Below are 17,609 nucleotides of genomic sequence, written 5' to 3'. Positions count from 1 at the left end.
GGCGTGATTTCGTTCGATCGACCTAATTTTTTAAAAGGATATCAAACCATCCTTGATTTCCTTTTAAATGTAACATTTGCTGCCATCATATTGAAGTCTCTGGTAGAAATGAACTATTGCTTATATCTTACTCCACCTTTTAAATTTTAGTCCTTTATGTATACTTCATTTTCCAAGATTTGGTACGTACCAAGTTCTGCTTGGAAAAAGAATAAAGTGTATTACAACTTGTTTTCATAAAAATATTCATCTTTATTTTCTCCTTGCGCTAAAGCCCACAATAGCAAAATACAAAGCCCATGAGTAGAAATTTTCCACAATCTCCTGATTCTACCGCAACTTCATCTGAAGATAAAGCGGATCTACCAGCAACCTCTCACCCCGACAAATCCCTCTAGACAGACTTTTCGTCTATTCGCAAAAATAACCTGTAAGCCATAGGTTTTGATAATATTTTACCAATGGCAAACAATAATAATATTCAGAGGTGATTAACAATTAGAAGGTATAAATGGTTAACAATAAGTAATGAAATAATGGGGAAAGAAGTACAAATAAATAAAAAAAAAAAAAAAAAAAAAAAGGAGAGTGGGAGGGTTCTTAATCATGCAGCTGGTCGGTCGGGGGATGGCAGAGAAAAATCAATGAATGGTTAAAATTAAAGAGGACACAAAGGGATTCAACAAATGTGACGCAGTTGAATCCCTTGATTCAACAGATGTGATGTTGTGAGCGTTTGCTAATCGAGGTAAGCTTACGTAGCAGTTTAACGTTGGCTTGTATTCTGATATCAAGCAGTGGGATAAGAAGTTAACCACAGAAAGCTCAATAATTGCTATACAGTACTTTACGAAACTCGGTGGATAGATTCAAGTTAACTGACATGTTTACCAACCTCCCTGAAATGATTTCAAATGGCTCTTGCTCAATTCAACTGCCCTTATTTCAACCCCTTCTAAATGTAGAAATCCAGAAACTCAACTATTACACAACCTTCCATCAGAATAATTATCGCCCATATGGATAAAGTAACCACTCAGAATACGTGCACCCACCAACTAGGTTCCATTCAAGGTTGAATCAAAATTCAAAGAACCAACTAGCTATTTTCTCTTCACCTCCATTTATTCCTTTTACGTCTATTCTCTGAAACCGTCCTCTCACCTGTTTCTGGAATATTAAATCCTACAGAAATACAAGTCCAATATCAATACGTCTTTTCTAAAATCTCAGCCTTCAGCTCAACTTTATTTCTAGTGTATTGCACGTGTTTATACAATACACTTATCGAAATTATACACTGCCCTGCCAATTTATTAGAGAATCCAGCATTGAATCCGGCAGGTGTATCCCGCTTTTGATTTTAAAATCTAGTCACCCTATCGTAGGGATATGCAGAAATTTGACTCGGTTTGGTGGGGAGGGTATTAAGTAATAAAAAATATTTCATTCAAAATTTTGGAAAAAAGGAGTAGCATAAATCTGGGCCTAATCGCATTCTGTGTCATTCGAATCACATTTACAACCAGCTTTGTTTGCGAATCACCATTTACAAAAAAAAAAAAGATACTCTTTAATCCTCAGATAGTCGCAGCTACACATCACAATCACGTTCCTTAAAAAAAAAAAAAAAAAACGTAATGAGAAAAAACTAATTCAAACCGCCATCTGCAACGAATCATTAGCATGCCGCCTATAGGAGCTGTGCAGTCAAACAAATCCTTGTTTAAGATGCACAGTGACGCAGAAGTTCGCTCGCAAAATGCCAATATTGCGTGAAACAAAAGGAGTGGCTTGGCCCTCAGTATTTGACTTGTTTAGATATCACGTTCAGCTAAATACAAAAGAGAGGAGGGGGTAGCAATAGGTTAGGAAAGGATCGTTAAAACTCTGATCTGCACTTCCGCTATCCCTTTCAACATCTCCCTGGGCACTGAACTGATGGATATTAATGAAAACTGGATTATATTATGCTCGCAGTAATTGCACAAAATTGATTGGAGTTGCCGGTAACATCTCGGTAGAGATGCAGTTGTTTTCCCTTTGCCCTGTTTTGTAACGCTATTAATTTTCTTCTAATGTGTTTTGAAGCCCAGTTTTATTAATAGGAAAAGATATTGCTGTGATCTGTGGCAATCTTTTCCTGTCTGTAGCTTAATTTGCTTCTCTTTTTTTTCGTGTTTCCAATTATGCAAATTATCTACTTACTAATACAGACTCATGCATGGATTAATTAATAACAGAAAACTATTTACCACGAGCTTTAGTGATACTTTTAAAGATTTAATGTAGGAAAAAAATGCAACAATAATGTCGCCTTTTAATTTGTGAACCGTGCCGTAAATTTAGAAGTCTGTTGAAGTTGATACCACGCAGAAAATAAAATATCTTAAGTACGAGATCACGTGATCCATGGACTACAAGATGAGTCCGTAAATTTCAGTTCCTCACTCAGCAAAGGGACAAGCCGATCAAAGAAGACATGCTATTACACGCAATATACTAGCTCCTCACAGCCTTAGTTTCTTTGGCGCTTTACACACGACATCCTTTGCCCACAAGGCACTTCGTATTTAATTACCAGTGCAGTTTCCATATAGCGTGATTCATGTTGTTTCAGATCAATGTAAAAACGATATAAAGCTTCACTGTTTCTTGTCTTTATCTGTTCTAAGGCTTGTTGGTACATTTTAAGGGATGATAATGCTTGTACTCTTGTTTTCGGAGGCGGCGACTGAGAATGTTTCAACATTTTGGAACGTTCCTTTGCATTAGAGTTGAAATGGCGAACCATTATCATCCACAGGCTACCACCGCAGAAAACAAGCCATCCTGATCATAGCTGCATATGTTCCAAAGTTACTCTACCTTTGCGTCTTCTGCAAATATTGATAACAGTGGAGGGATGCATCGGACAGAAACCTTTTGCATAGGCAAGTGGTTTTAGATGTTCTCTAGTCAATATTCAGCAGGCCTCATAATCTAGTTCAAAAGTTGCTACATGGTAGTCTTTCATGACCAGTTCCTCAACTTTCTTCACATTCTCCTCCATAACAGCAGTTGTTGGGTATCCTGGGATTTCTGCCGTAGGATCTGTAAAAGCTTTTATATTCTCTGTATGTGTGTTGAACACCAAATCAACTAAGGCTATGAGGCGTCAGTATAATGTGTCTGTAAATTGCGTGTATTCTGTGGTCAATTTGCTTGTTTGCTGAACAAAAAACCACCGTTTCCGAAACAAAAGTAATGGAATGGGCATGCCTTAGGTTGTTTGGAATTGGTCCCCTGGTTGTCATCGATGAAACCATGAATGGAGCTGTCTACTTAGTTGCACTGTGGCAATTTTTTTAGAGAGGGGACGTATTTATATCGGCATGACAACGCTCCTTGTCACAAAAGCACGGTCAGTACAACAGTGGATTGAGGATAATAATGTGGTGAACTTGCTACTTCCAGCACGTAACTGATCGTCACCACCAAATACGGAGGATGCGGAAAGGTCAGGGAATGACCACCGCATATCCCGGAGCAATATGGCATTAGTTGCTAATGCTCCTAAAAACCAAATAACAAACAAACAAACGTAACTGATTCTAGCCTAACACCTTTAGAACAATTGAGAGATATAACAACTAGCCTTACGAGAGTAGTAGAGCAAGGTTCCAGTCTCCAAAAACTTATACAGAGCGTCTCCCTTCCTCCCGTAAATGTGGAGACTGAACGTCGTTAAAGTTCGTGGGGTCATACTCGATATTAAAGGTTCGTTTTTCCAACCAGATATTTTTTCATTTAGTGTTCCAACACATGTTTAAGGATAGTGTACACAGTTGACAAAAGCCCCAACTGGTAGTAGCTACTTGCTTCAGAGGCAGTCATTTTATAGAAGTCATGATTCTTCATCAGTGATGATTTGTAGGATGTGAACTATGAAGGTGTCATTGACACGAATTTCTGTGAACAAGGAGTTAAAACTTCTATAAAAATGTACCTTGGGGACATTTTAGAGAAGGTTATAAAGCATTTTAGCGAAACCACGTACCATGGAAGTAATTGGAGCTTTCAGCAGAATTTGACTCCTGTTCAAGATTAAGACATCAAGTCATGTCCAGGATTGGACATGATTTGATGTTTTAGTCTTATTCTTCTGGAGCTAAACTCGCTGGACTATAGCTGAAGTTAAAACTAGCAACTCAAAGATACTGGCCGAAACAATAATACCAGATATCGATCGAAAATTACGAGGATCAGACTTGTAGTGTAGCCTTGTTCTTAAAAGATCAAGACGACTTTGGTGCAGAAGGGTAAAAACATGAGATAAACAGTGGTTAAAAAGGTAGGTAAGTATCGGGGCCAAAGATGCTCGACACTTTTTAAATAAATTACAGGAAGGGTATTGAATCCAGGGATATGGTCTTTGATACTCAAAATGATGACAGATTTAATGTAGTCAGTACTCAATTCGATTAGATCAAGGGAATCTCGTCTGGATGGTCAGAACAGCGAATGTGGGTAGTGCATTATCCTTAGCAAATGATAAATTTAAACTGAAAAAGTTAAAAGCAACTTAGAGTGCCTGATCGGAGTGGTCAGGGTCACTATGAAGGTCCAGTATCATTGAGTATGATCAAATTAAAATATCTTGATTAAGTTGTCGCTGTCCCAAACTTTACGAAACAGAATTACAAGTCTTCTCAGAGTCATACATGGGTGTATTAAAATCTCCAACTATAAATTGCTTTAGAGGGTTTAGCCATCACTGCCTCATAAATTGTCATCTAAACATGGCATCCGAATTTATGTGTGGAAGGAAACAGAATTACATTAAATAAAACTGAAAATTAGCATAATTTATAAGCAAAAATATACCTTCAATTGGAGAATGATGTTTGACCATTAGAACGTTGATCTTATGAGCAAGAACGCGGCAGAGAGTCCTCCACGTGTATTACGATCAACTCAATAGATTGAAAATGTCATGGGTGCAATTCAGTCGGTCGGTAGATTCCGAAATAGTTTTTTTTAATTTTTTTTTTATTTATTTAACTCCAGATTTGACCATCCTTCCATTAGGATATTTGCCAGCTACTGTGCTGTGGTCGGTCTTGAACTACGAATCCGAACTACCCATTTGAACATATTCCAGCCATTCTCGATCAGATTCAGATCTAAAGAATTAGGTGGCCAGGATAGCCGTTGGATGTTCTTCGAACCATTTAAATAAAATTTTTGCACAGTGGATAGTTGCGTTGTCGTCTTAAATTAATCGATCACAATCTGGCAAAGTTATGAATCACTGCAGGTTAAGTTGGTCAGATATGACAGAAGAATATTAATTGGGGGTAACACTACCTTCTAGAAGTCACTAGAAGTATGAGCGGACCCAGTATGTACCAATTCTAACAGTATGAGCGGACCCAGTATGTACCAACAGAACGTATTCAATACCATGATACTACCCCCAGCAGCTTGAGTGGTAGATTCAAGACTTTATCAGGTTCACGCCACAGTTTTACCTTACCACTGGTCAAGAAAGTGTGAATCGTGACTCCTCCAGACCACATGATCTTTTTCCACTGTTCCACAATCCAGTCTTCGCGTTGGTGGCACCACTCCAGTCGAATCTTCCAATTTTTTACAGAAAAAAGAGACTTCCGTAGAGGCACACAACTAACAAATCCCAAACTGTTCAACTCCAGTCATTTGCTTCACACTGGACCTTCTATTCTGACGCACAATTCTAAGTTCCTGAGGTTCTGCCACATAATCTTCCTTTTAGGGCTGCAATCTTCTTTCTTCTTCTAATCATTGTATACTTCCGAGATGGTTGCTTTTTCCAAACCAGTGATTTCCTTTATTTTATCAATTGAGGCTCATGCTAAATGTGCTCCAACAATAAACACCCCTCTGAAAATCGGAAAGATCACCTGTCTTCCCAAGATTGGATCAATTAAGAAGCCCAGGAAATCGTACAATATTTATCTGTTGACGCCAACTTGGTTTAAATTAATCATTATTTTATGGTAATTGCATGATAAAATTAAAAATAAAAGCCGATGAACTGTCTGTGAGAGTGATTAAGTCCATACTGGCTAAAAAGGTCTAGGACAAAGTTAAGTGTTCAGTGATGGAGGATTCAATCTTTGACCCCCCCCCCCTACTACTTAGATATAACAAACAACATCAGGGATCATTGGCTAGGGTAAAGCTACAGCAACTTTATACTTCGGGTGCTTTGCGTCAGCTACGTAAAAAGCCCCCGAAGTATAAAGGATGGACCATGACGTTTCCTATCTAGCGATGACGAACGCTAAGTTACCGTAGCGTCTGGTGACGATATTAATGTCATCCTGAACTGATTGATGAAGCGCGAGAAAAGGGACAGAAATACAGAAAGCGAAAACTAATTTTGCATCAAGGTCAAACGCACTGGAAAACTCCGAGCTGGTGAGGGAAGAGGGGAGGAGGGGGGGAAATATCGCCAAAAAGTCTGCGACCTACAGAGAAACCAGAGTGACTTCTAGAAGCGTTTACAGGGCAGCCGCGGTAGCAGGTTTTGGAGAAAGTAACCTCTCTAACACGTCAAGGAATGCGTCACTCGGAAGTGTGCTATTTTAGTCGGAAACGAAGAGAGAGAGAGAGAAAGAGAGAACGCACGTGTCTAAGGAACATCACGCGTGACTACGTTTTAGTCGTAAGAAAAGAAAAAAAAAAAAAACAACAGAAAAAAATAAGATGGGTAGGGATTGGTGAGGGGGGAGTAGGGAAGGGGCTAGACGGAGGTGAGCGTGCTCCAAGACAGAAACCGACAAGCCAGACAGGAAAACTGTTTATTTCATCTACAGTGCCGTTGCCATGGTAGCAACGTGTGATGGCGCCCGATTGGCTGCATATTCTACTAGTTTCCATATATGGTCATGAGAAAGTCGATGACGTATCAAAGCCTTAGTCACAGTTGCGTTTCCTTTCACATGTGACTTTAAAACAAGTATGGCAGACACAACAAGATCGCTGAGAGAACGTTTTCTAAGTGCAAAATCGATTATTTCGAAGACTAAACAAGTGCCACAATCCGCCCGATGATTGACAAACATTGAGAAGCGCATCAAAACAGCGTTCACTTAAAATTCACACTCAGTCTTTTTCGCCTACGCTCATTTCTTTCGCCCACTAACTCGCTTGACCTGTGGCTCTCCGATTGCAAAGCCCAAGTCATGTGAGTATCACCACTATCAGGTAGCCCCCGTAACTCAATAGTTAGAAGCACCCGTGTGATAGCGTGTGTGTGGGAAAAGGGGGGAATGCGCTACAGACTTTGGAGTCTCTAACATGAATAATTTATCTACAAAGACCCATAGCATTAAATAACAGTCGCATCGCTTTTATTGGGGCATTACAGCTATGCCGGCCTACGTGCCTAGATAGTGGAACACCCAGTCATGGGAAAAAAGCCTTCAATCTCGATCTTCTTGGGATTTTGGTGTCTTCGAAGTAAAGCCCAAATATTTTCGTCGCCCTATTTGAGCTGTTTTGTTGAAGTATTATCATAAAAATTTCCTAGGATAAAGTAGACTCCATCGAGAGATTGTTAGAAGCGCCGCCTGCTGGTGGAAATGCTAAATGACTTAAGTCGATGCATTTGGTGACTTCAAGAGAGGCTCATCCGTGAGGATAAGTGGTGAATTCATTCCGTTTAGAGTCTTTTAGCCCTTCTCAACCTCAGACACTAAACTAGACAAGGTCAAGGTTTTTGTAAAAGAACATTAAAATTTTTCGCTTCCCTCCAGATCAATTAGGCGCCCCTCGATAAAAGGTTCCAGCCCACTCCCCTCTACTCAGAACTTATATGAATGAACGTACATTATCTCGAGGTGAGAAATATTTTTATGTTTATGAACCAAAGATTACTTGTTGGTGGTTCTATTTTGAATTTGCCATCCCTGCCTGGTTCCCTTGTGTCAATTCTAACATTAAATTAAATTTAAAATATTGAGCTCTCAAATGCACGTATAATTAAATTTCTTATTCACTTATCCAGTTTACTTTTTCGATTTTTAAACAAGGGTATAGAGGGGGGGGAATGCATCTCTATCCCTGAAACGTTGTTGGATAATAGTTCGAAAAGGAAAGCAATGATAATTTCAAAAATGCTTCACATTAACCTTCAATTCATTTCTCCGATTTTTAAACAGGGGCATATTATTATACCTTTTTGGATGGGGAATATTTTCAAATTTAATTTAATAATTTTTATTTTTCAGCGTTTCTTTTATATCCACGTCACTAAACAAATATGAAAATAAACTGGTGTACGCTAAGACCCTCAACCTCTTAAACTTACTCGTTATAAGGTAATTTAATTCTTTTTGATTTTCTAAAAGCAAAATTTATTGAACCACTTTTTTTTTTTTAATAGGATTCTATAAATAATCGGTAAAAATCTATTTTACATTTTATTAATGGTTGGACGAGTTGCGCGTTTTTACCATGTTTATTTGTTTAAAGCGAAATGAATGAAAACATTCATTGCAGGAAACGGATTTCCATTGCACGGAAATGGAACTAATTTAGAAGTCTTGTTATGATTGGATGAAATGAAGATAAACATAGCAGATTAAGAGAGAAAACACGCTAATCTACATTTCAGGTATATCCCGCAAACATCTTCCGATAGATCTCAGATTTCTCTACAGAGGCATCCATAATTCTGTACATATATCCTTCCTGACATTTATCTTCATATACCTCCTGGAACAACGAATTCTTTGCGATCATTCTTGATTAAATTTCGGACAGAGTTTGGCCAACTCGGTCCATTACATGTATGTAGTGTTAAAAGTCATTAATGGTTCCATGGAAAGTCATCAACGATACCATGGATCTTCTTGACTAATATAAGCTGGCCCAGAAGAGTTAGTTGTTATGCAATGGTAAGATATTAATTCTACTTGCCGTCTTTGCCATGGTTGATCATTAAAAAAATAATAATAAAACATATATTTATTCTCTTTTTCTATTATCTATATGGCTGGCAGTCTTTGTGTTTACAACTATGTATAGTAGTGCGAAATAAATAAGGGAGCAGCCTCAGAGAATTTAAATAATAAAAAGTGGAACATTACGAACTAGTGCTTCAAGGGAGATTAAATTTTTATCTTAACATTTAAAAAATATAATTATAAATAAATTAAGGAGGATTCCAAGCGCAGGGACATTTAATTGGTTATGCAAGGATCAACACCACTTTCCTGCTTCTTTTCGTTCAGAGATTTCATGAAGTTTGTATTCCAGGTGTATCAACGAACGAGGTCAGAATCCAAGTCACGAAGTTGCTTAGACAAATAACCCAATACGAGCTCGGTGTAGTTTACTAATGTTACTACATTCTAAACACGGGTTAGATGTCTCTCTTCCGCAAAAAGAAATACACGAGAAATGTATAACAGATTCCTAGATGGTTTTCAAAGGATTATTAAATTGTACAAAATTCTCTCTCTCTTTTCTATCTCCTGTTCCTGCACGAGCCTTTTGAGTATTTTGAACTCACCAGAGGGGAACAAAATACCGTCACGGTTCGCGTACTCCCTAGTGACCTCATGCAGCATCTGTGCGAATGCACAAGGCGACGGGGAAGGAGGGGAAGAAATAGGGATGGAAAGAATGAAGGAGAAAGTTAGGATGACATGCTTTACACAAGGAATTCTTCCCGGGGGCTAAAACAGTGTAGATACCAAACTATGAATACAAATTCAATGTGGTCAGTTAGAAAGAGATTTGCTGAATCCTCCACAATGCAAAAGCATGAATAAAAATTATAATCCCGATGGGATTTGAATACTAAGTTTTGCTTAAAGTTGGTACAGTGGGTAAAGAATCATCTATCGCTATTATCTAGACTACAGTCACGTGATTAAAAGATTTTTCAACACGATAAAATCTATATTGATGTAAATGGTAGATAAATATAACAAATCTTGCTTAATTTCATTTCTACAGATATTTAGAATTATTTAAAAGCACCCTCATTGAACTGCTAAGCCTAACTACAGATAAAATTTGCACATGCGCAGTAGCTAATGATACCATATGTGCGGTAGACTGCATTTCATAAAATGAATTCTTTTCACAACCATCGTAAAATCCTACTTTAATCATGGCCCCAGGAAATAGAATTTGAATATTGCAAATTTACTGCTTAATTTTTTTCCTAACTAAAATTTCACACTTCAAATTAACATTTATAATTTACTTTTGCATAGAGAATTACTTGACGTAGTTGCTCACTCACTAAGTTAATTCACCAGAACATAAACAGGATTTTTTTTGTTGTTGTTGGATTATACAGTCATTCTGAAGGCTGCCATCAAAGAAAGATTCTTTGTTAATGAAATGCGATATGCAATTTCAGTAATGGCACTTAGATCATATTAAATGACTTGCTAACCTAAAATTACGTTTATAGGGGGCGCCTTTTAGTATATATCTTTCCACTTCATGACTGTTTATGAAAACCGTATAATCACGAAATTAAATCAGGTGGAAAAAAAAAGCTTGGATAACAAAAAAAATCTTAAAAGATCTGGATGGCCTTTAGCAAAGAGCTAAGCCTAAGATAGATAGCTATGTATAATTCCATATGGAATACTATTTATATTAATACTATCTGCTAAGAGCCGCAGTTTGTTCTTACTACAATCTTCTCTTGAAAGGGATATGTAATAGGATTTAGGTGCCAACGCCAATGGCGACTTAGTTGCTAGGCGCCAGTAAAAGAAAAACAACTTCCAACTTCATAAGACAATCCCTTCTTAGGTGCACAGAAATCTTTCTTTTGTTCTTTAGCCGTAGTCTCCGCATCTTAAGGTTGAATACGAAAGAAAAGAAAAGAAAGCAAGAAATAAAAGCTAGCAGTCTTAAAGAAAATGTGGGGAAGTCCCACCTAGTATTTTTATTGGCGATAAAAATAACAATAAAAGTTAGTAAACTTAGCAGGAATAGTAAATAATATGTAACAAAAATTTCCAGTTCACATTGTCGAGGGCCCTCGCGGGTACCGGGTGGAAAAGACTTGAGTTCGAATCCCGCCGATAACGAGAGGAATTTTTATAGCTTTTTTTTCCCCCACAATGTGGCCGAGTTAGTCGGTCTTAGGAGAGGATAGCATGGATTTTGCTCCTGGAAATTCAGATTTTTCATCCAGCAAACAGAAAATCGACTCAGAACATACAATTTACAGAGTCGTAAATTGTGTATGTTCTGGTTTCGATTTCAAATATCTATTATTTGTATGCAAAAACATGCACGTTGTAGTATCGTGTTGAAATGATAAATGATATTGGTACTTATGAGAAGAAATTCGATAAAATATTATGGTGTGAGAAAGAGCATAAAATAATGACCCAATTTAGAATCAGAATAGAAGTTAGTGCAGAAAAAAAACAGTGTAGTCATTATTTTTGTTGTCATTAAAATAGAAGCGAAACCTGCTGTCATTAACAGACCCTATAATTAATTTAAGTAGTTACATTGTGAGAATCTGATACATAACTGATGCTCTAAATAAGAAGAAACAAAACTCTAAATAGATTGCTGGAAAGTTTTCCCAAGATAAAACCTTTTCCATACACATAAACATGAAAAAATAAAAATGCTTTCTTCATAACAAACACCTGCTTGCCGATTATTTTCCCCAAATTAATTATCGGCCTTTATGGAAATAATCCTGCTATCAAAATGATTTAAGAACGCTGTATTTATTTACTTTTCCTTTGAGTACTACGTTAATTATAACCTTTTATGCTAAAATAGCATGACAAATTTCATTTCATTAATCCTGTTTGAAATACTCTAAATGCACGCCACGTAATTCTTGCACTAGATGGCGCAGTTGTAAAATCGCGAAGGTAACCCATCAAGGATGTGCTGCAATTACTTACACAATAAAGACGTAATTAGCAAATACAATATCCAGAAATAGATTTAGCTCATTTTGGATGAAATCCGATCATTCTTATGCAAGCAGAATAAACACTTTTTTTTTTTTTTGTTGGTAAGACATATTAGCCATGGGCACAGCTCATTATTTTATCATAGAATAGAAAGATAGATAACGAACGAACAGGACACCTTATGATCAAGTTATTGTAGCGAATTCTCCAAGGACTGTGGAAGCATTTTGGAGGCGCCATCTGGTGTTCACCAAGAAAAAAAAAAAGTCTTCCTTTCATGAAAAATTTCAAGATGGTCGGGGCCTCAGTAGTTAATAACAGAGTTCAAGTGTCAACACCAACCGTTGTAGTTTTTTCAATTGAATTTTGTATGAACTTGGGATTGTGTCCAGCATGTCAACGCAGAAGAGCGGCTGAGGATTTCATCACCACTTTCTTTCGTGATTTCTAATAATGCGCTCTCCAGAACGCCTTTATGGCAGACAGAATGTAGACACATATGGCAGCACATCAAGGGTAACGTTTATTACATATTTCCTTCTGGACAGTGCAACACAAGACCGTGTGAATCACAGCTGATCTGAGTCAGCAAACGTTTTTGTTATATCTTTGTGGCCACGGACTGATCTTTGCTGTCTGACGTACGGTAGAGAGAAAGTTCGCATCTTTCATAAGGAAAACGCGACGGAAGTATAAAAATCCTCTATTTTTCACTCTCTCTTGAATTCATTACCAAACCGCAGCAGTGTCTTTCATTCGCTGCTTGTGAAAATACCAAAATTTCAATCCATCTAGCTCTAAGGACTTTTCCTCAGGTCTCAATGAAAGGAATTACTAGAGACTATTTTCAAACCGTGCTGAGTTAGCCAGCCGACGGTCGCATGGTGTTTTCTTGAGGAAAAATATAATTTTTCAACCCAATTCAATCAATCTAGCTTGCTCTTCCTCATCCATTACTCTCAATCCATCCATTATTCGACTTTATCGCTGTCTATCCAAATCTTGAATGTTTCTCTGACTTCTGCCTGTTTTTATGACTACTAACGATCTCAACTTTTTTCTCCATCCATCTGACTCGACCACTAATTATTACTATGAACTAAACTTAAATTACTGGGATGGATAAACAGGCTCTTTAACTGATTCTGCCACTGTATTACGTAGTAAAATATAACTAAACGAATCCATCGTGAATGGGGCGAGGCCAGTACCAGTTAAATCGCATTTTCAAAGCAGATTCACTACGAAACTACCACACAAGTCGGTGTGAAGTAAGGTGGCATTGAAGACTACTAGGAGTGCACTTGCTTGAGTTAAGAAAAGTATTCAGTTCGTGCACGCACATGTGTGTTGGTACAGACAGAATTAAATTAGCGGGTTAAATTTTATCTCAGCTACCAACGACAAGTATCAGGAAGGTGCGCAGCCAAGAAGAGTGGAGATGCACTCTACAAAGATAAGGTTTCTTGATAAGATTAGATGGTGTGAAGCTTGGGGGAGGGGGGGGATTCGTTGCTAAGGTTCGGGGCTAAAATCTTTTCCTACTCCGCATTTCCGATCGTAATCCCTTTATATGCTAATGTACCGAACACATCCAATGCCTTTAGCATTACACAACGTTTAGATCTCTCTATTTTCCTTCCTTCCTTCCTTTTTTTTTTATCTACAAAACAGTCAGGATGTAAGAGCTTGTATTAATCTCGATACAGCCTACTGTAGTAAGCTTTACTGACACAAAATGCAATTTGGGAAAGTAACACCTTTTAGAAGAACACGCGGATAGTTCATTAACCACCGAACTAGACAAATAACCATATCACAACTATCTTTTCGATAACTGCAACCAAAAAAAGGCTATCAACCGAAAGACAAAGATTGTAGGTTAGCTCAAAAGCGATCCAGGTTATGAACCTTTAAATCTCACTTATAGTTCAAAGGTCGGTTTATCTATTTTGGCAGAAGAAAATCCGAGGTTCCGGTCCCCAACAGAAAACCCTGTTATCTTTACAAATCCACTCGCAGCAGCGACACACACACACACACAAAAAAGTTAATTCTAGTTGGTCCGAGATAAATTATTTTCCTGTCTATACGGATAGCTCATGGAGACAATAAACAACCAATTTTGTGGTAGGTTCGAACAGGAGACATTTGCAATTCTCTGCTAAAAAAAAAAGATTGGAACCACACACACACATTACAAATAGTAATATCGAAAGTGCATTCGCTCACCTATCATATCCTAAATTTTTCCCCATAGTGTACAAAGTATCATCAATGCGTGTAATTTATTTTCAGGTACATTTGGTGTCATAAACCGTTTATGTGTACGACATTATGATCTCATAAAACACAACTCTGCATTTTCATTCTCTCCCCCCCTCTTACACACATCCCTTCGATCACTCTTGTCTCTCCAAATCACTGGAGGCTGAATAGAATTACAGCGCTCATATTTCTGCGTAGCTGTTCATATAATGTTACATCGATATGCGAAATAACTTTTCACATTAAATTCCAGTTATTGTGGTGTTCGGCTTCCTCTAAACATTAACCTCCCTACCACACTGATCGCCATTGATGTTCTGCATCTCCGGAAATCGCTGGAAAGAAAATGTAGGTAATAAAAGGTATTTTTACGTGGTAAATATTCAGCCAAAGAGCGTGCTTTTGGTTATATATCAAGAGTGTTGTAAACGGCATTTTGAAAAATTATACCATATGCATTACACAATATTACTGGAATTTATGGTATTTCGGATGTTGTGCATGTACAGGAAACGGAAACCCCCTTTGGGAAGTTTTCAAACCAGTTTCAAGGTTCCGCATTACGCCAGCACCACCACCACATGCAAGATGTTGCTATTGGGTTCTAAACAAGTTACACAATCACCTAATTATAGGAAATTGGTCTTGGCTGTTAGTCGTAAGTTGATCTGAGAGTAAAGTTCCACTTTGAGCTGGACTTCAAGATTCTTTTTGGGGATAAATTAGTAGTTGAATTACTAATACGGTGTTTGCAAACACATCCGTCATTGCTGTTCTACCCCAAGTGACATTAGACTTGTCCAACACAAAACGTCTCTTTCCAGAAATTTTTAGTCTTCCTATTTCAATCCCCACAACGTTACCAACTAATTTGGACGTAGAGAAAAAAATATGTTGTTATCTAAGGCTGGTTTGATTGCATGTTTCACCTTGCACTACAGAACCCCTAGCGGTTAAACTGGAAGTTACACGCGCACGGTTTTACCGTGTCTAGTATTTCAACCATTACTTTTTGTAACCTAATAGGGTATAAATTTCTCAGAAACAATTAATGAAACAGAAAGCTAAACCAGACAAAGATCAATCTATTCAATAGTCCACGCGTTAACAACCCCTGTAGTAGGACCAAAAGTTCCTCTATCTAAAAATAGCTAAATAAAAGCATGGAGTTAAAACATAAGTATACAAACACATCAAAACATGCCTGTTTTCTGATTTTGTTAGTTATACACATTAAATTTATTAATTTAAAACTTAAAACAAGTTTTTTATTATTATTTTTAATTAATAAAGAGTTCATATTTCCTTATCACTGCATAAACAGCAGTTTTTCTCTACGTATACTGTGCAGGCTTTCCCTCCCGGAAATAAAGAGATGATTGTATAACCGCAAGTTTAAAGTTTAAGTTGAAACTATTTACTGCGCATGCTTTTATCTAATGTAAATATAACGCATGCCCTTTCGTATCTCTGCACTTAACTCTAAAATTCCTAATCTATCACTATTTTATGAGTATTTATTTTCATCCTTTGCCATTTTTTTTATCCCTAAGGTTAAGAATGTAGCCAATCATGCAAGCACAGCAACGCCATCTTTCGGATTTTAAAGTGGCATCAATCGAATATAAAAAATAATGCCGGAAAAGATATATTTACTTCAATCACGCCAATGATTACTGATAAAGAGCAAATAAATCCATCTCTTATTCACCCACTTGGAGTTTACAGTGAGTAGAAAAATAGACTGATTAAAGCAATTTGACAGATCTTAATCCACTTAATCCGACTATAACTCGTTTTAAAACGCTGTACTTGGATAATACTTAATTAAGGATTTAATTATATGATGCCCAACCAGTTTTACCAATGTTGGAAAAATGCCGAATCAATCCATAAGCAGATGCTTCCAAGTTGTAACACGTGCCTTCCCCTCCTCCTCTCCCCCACCAGTACAACTAGTTCAGGTGCATTACTTTATTTCTCTTTCTTTTTTTTTTCCTTCTCTCTCTCTCTCTTTTTTATTTGAACCCGGATAACGAGTCTGACACCTGCTCGCAAGTTTTACAATGTACTTCACGCATGAGTTAGCAGGCGAACGTCGTCCGACAATACTTAGGAGCACCACGTGGGTTCTTTAGGGAAGGGGACACACATACATAGGTACATACAACAAGTGAACAGGAACTTACCTGTTGCCAACGGTCCTCTAAAGAAGGCTGAGCACTGAAGTAGCCAGTATCATGGACTACCTGCAGTTCGCGGAAGATTCCTCCACTTGGTAGGATGTCCATTACGATAGTAAAACGTACCAAGATGAATTTTTTGCTTCGGGGGCGACGTCTTCGCTGGGCTGAAAGGACAGACTTTCGCGAACACCACACAAGGAAACAAAAAATAATAATAATATATATTTATATATATATTTATATATGTACACCGTATACTGAACACCAAGCAGTTTCTGCTATCTCCACTAGCTGACGATCCCAGGGAAACACAAAACGTCTGCAACTACCTTTAGGTTGTCGCCTAGGAAGCTACGTTAGCAGTCCATGAGCTATAGTGTGAGGGGGGAAGAAGGGGGGTGTTATTTCCTGAACGTGACACACATAGACGAAGTGACTTGCTCTAGTCGACTAGTAGTCACCATTTGGGGGGAAAAGAAAGAAAGGCACTTGTCCCCACACACACTCTCACACGCACCGGCAAAGGAATACACTACAACACGCTCACTCTGCACACCATGCATTGGCCAACTGCGCTCCGCGTAGCCTCGATATCAGAGTTTATAGCGCCGATGTCTGTTTGAGGTCTGGAGTACCGTGGTGGCGTTGTTCTCTCCTGGTTCACTTCAGATAAGTGACGTAGCCGAGTGACATAAACACGTGGCCTCTAGGCGCGGGAACGAAATTGACAGTGATCTCACGCTGCAGACGATAGAAATAGACAACCGACATTGTTTGCTAGAAGGGAAAGTATTGTTGTCACATGAACCTGTCGGCTGGTAGAACTCGTGCGCCCAGGAAATTTGTACAAACAGGTTTAATATATTTTCTGGAATGTGTAAGTGCACATGAGCCAATCAATGTCTTTATAGTGACGTTGTAGTACTACGAATTTTCTACTATTACTGATGACTTAATTCGAATATTAATGATTTCGATTAGTTTCATTTTTTGGAGGGAGGATGAGGGGGCTGTTAAACGCGTAGGATCTAATTTTTAAGATATTGCTAACCGGAAAACAAGACATCACAGAATACGATGCAAAAAAAATTAATTTTTTTCGCAGAAATTGTACGCGCATGCGCTGAGCATGCAATTATTAGTTAATGCATGCATGCATGATCTTGAACGTCTAAACCCAGCTTTTTTTTTTTTCTTTTCTGCTTATGTT

At 37.9% G+C, this 17,609-nt stretch overlaps 1 protein-coding gene across 1 annotated transcript in view; it reads right to left on the bottom strand.

The window, feature by feature from the left end:
• LOC150075950 (Krueppel-like factor 6) overlaps nt 1–16,995 on the bottom strand; it is a 139,728-nt gene extending 122,733 nt beyond the window's left edge. The window contains exon 1 of the mRNA XM_090387122.1: nt 16,403–16,995. Within this exon, the coding sequence (XP_090243248.1) occupies nt 16,403–16,504 (102 nt within the window). The 5' untranslated portion in view covers nt 16,505–16,995. The remainder of the gene's footprint in view (nt 1–16,402) is intronic.
• Nucleotides 16,996–17,609: the final 614 nt, after the last annotated feature.

Source organism: Mastigoproctus giganteus, chromosome 13 (assembly GCF_048544385.1).
Source record: "Mastigoproctus giganteus isolate SK-2022 chromosome 13, ASM4854438v1, whole genome shotgun sequence".
Taxonomy (NCBI): domain Eukaryota; kingdom Metazoa; phylum Arthropoda; class Arachnida; order Uropygi; family Thelyphonidae; genus Mastigoproctus; species Mastigoproctus giganteus.
This window is presented reverse-complemented; position numbering and strand designations above follow the sequence as displayed.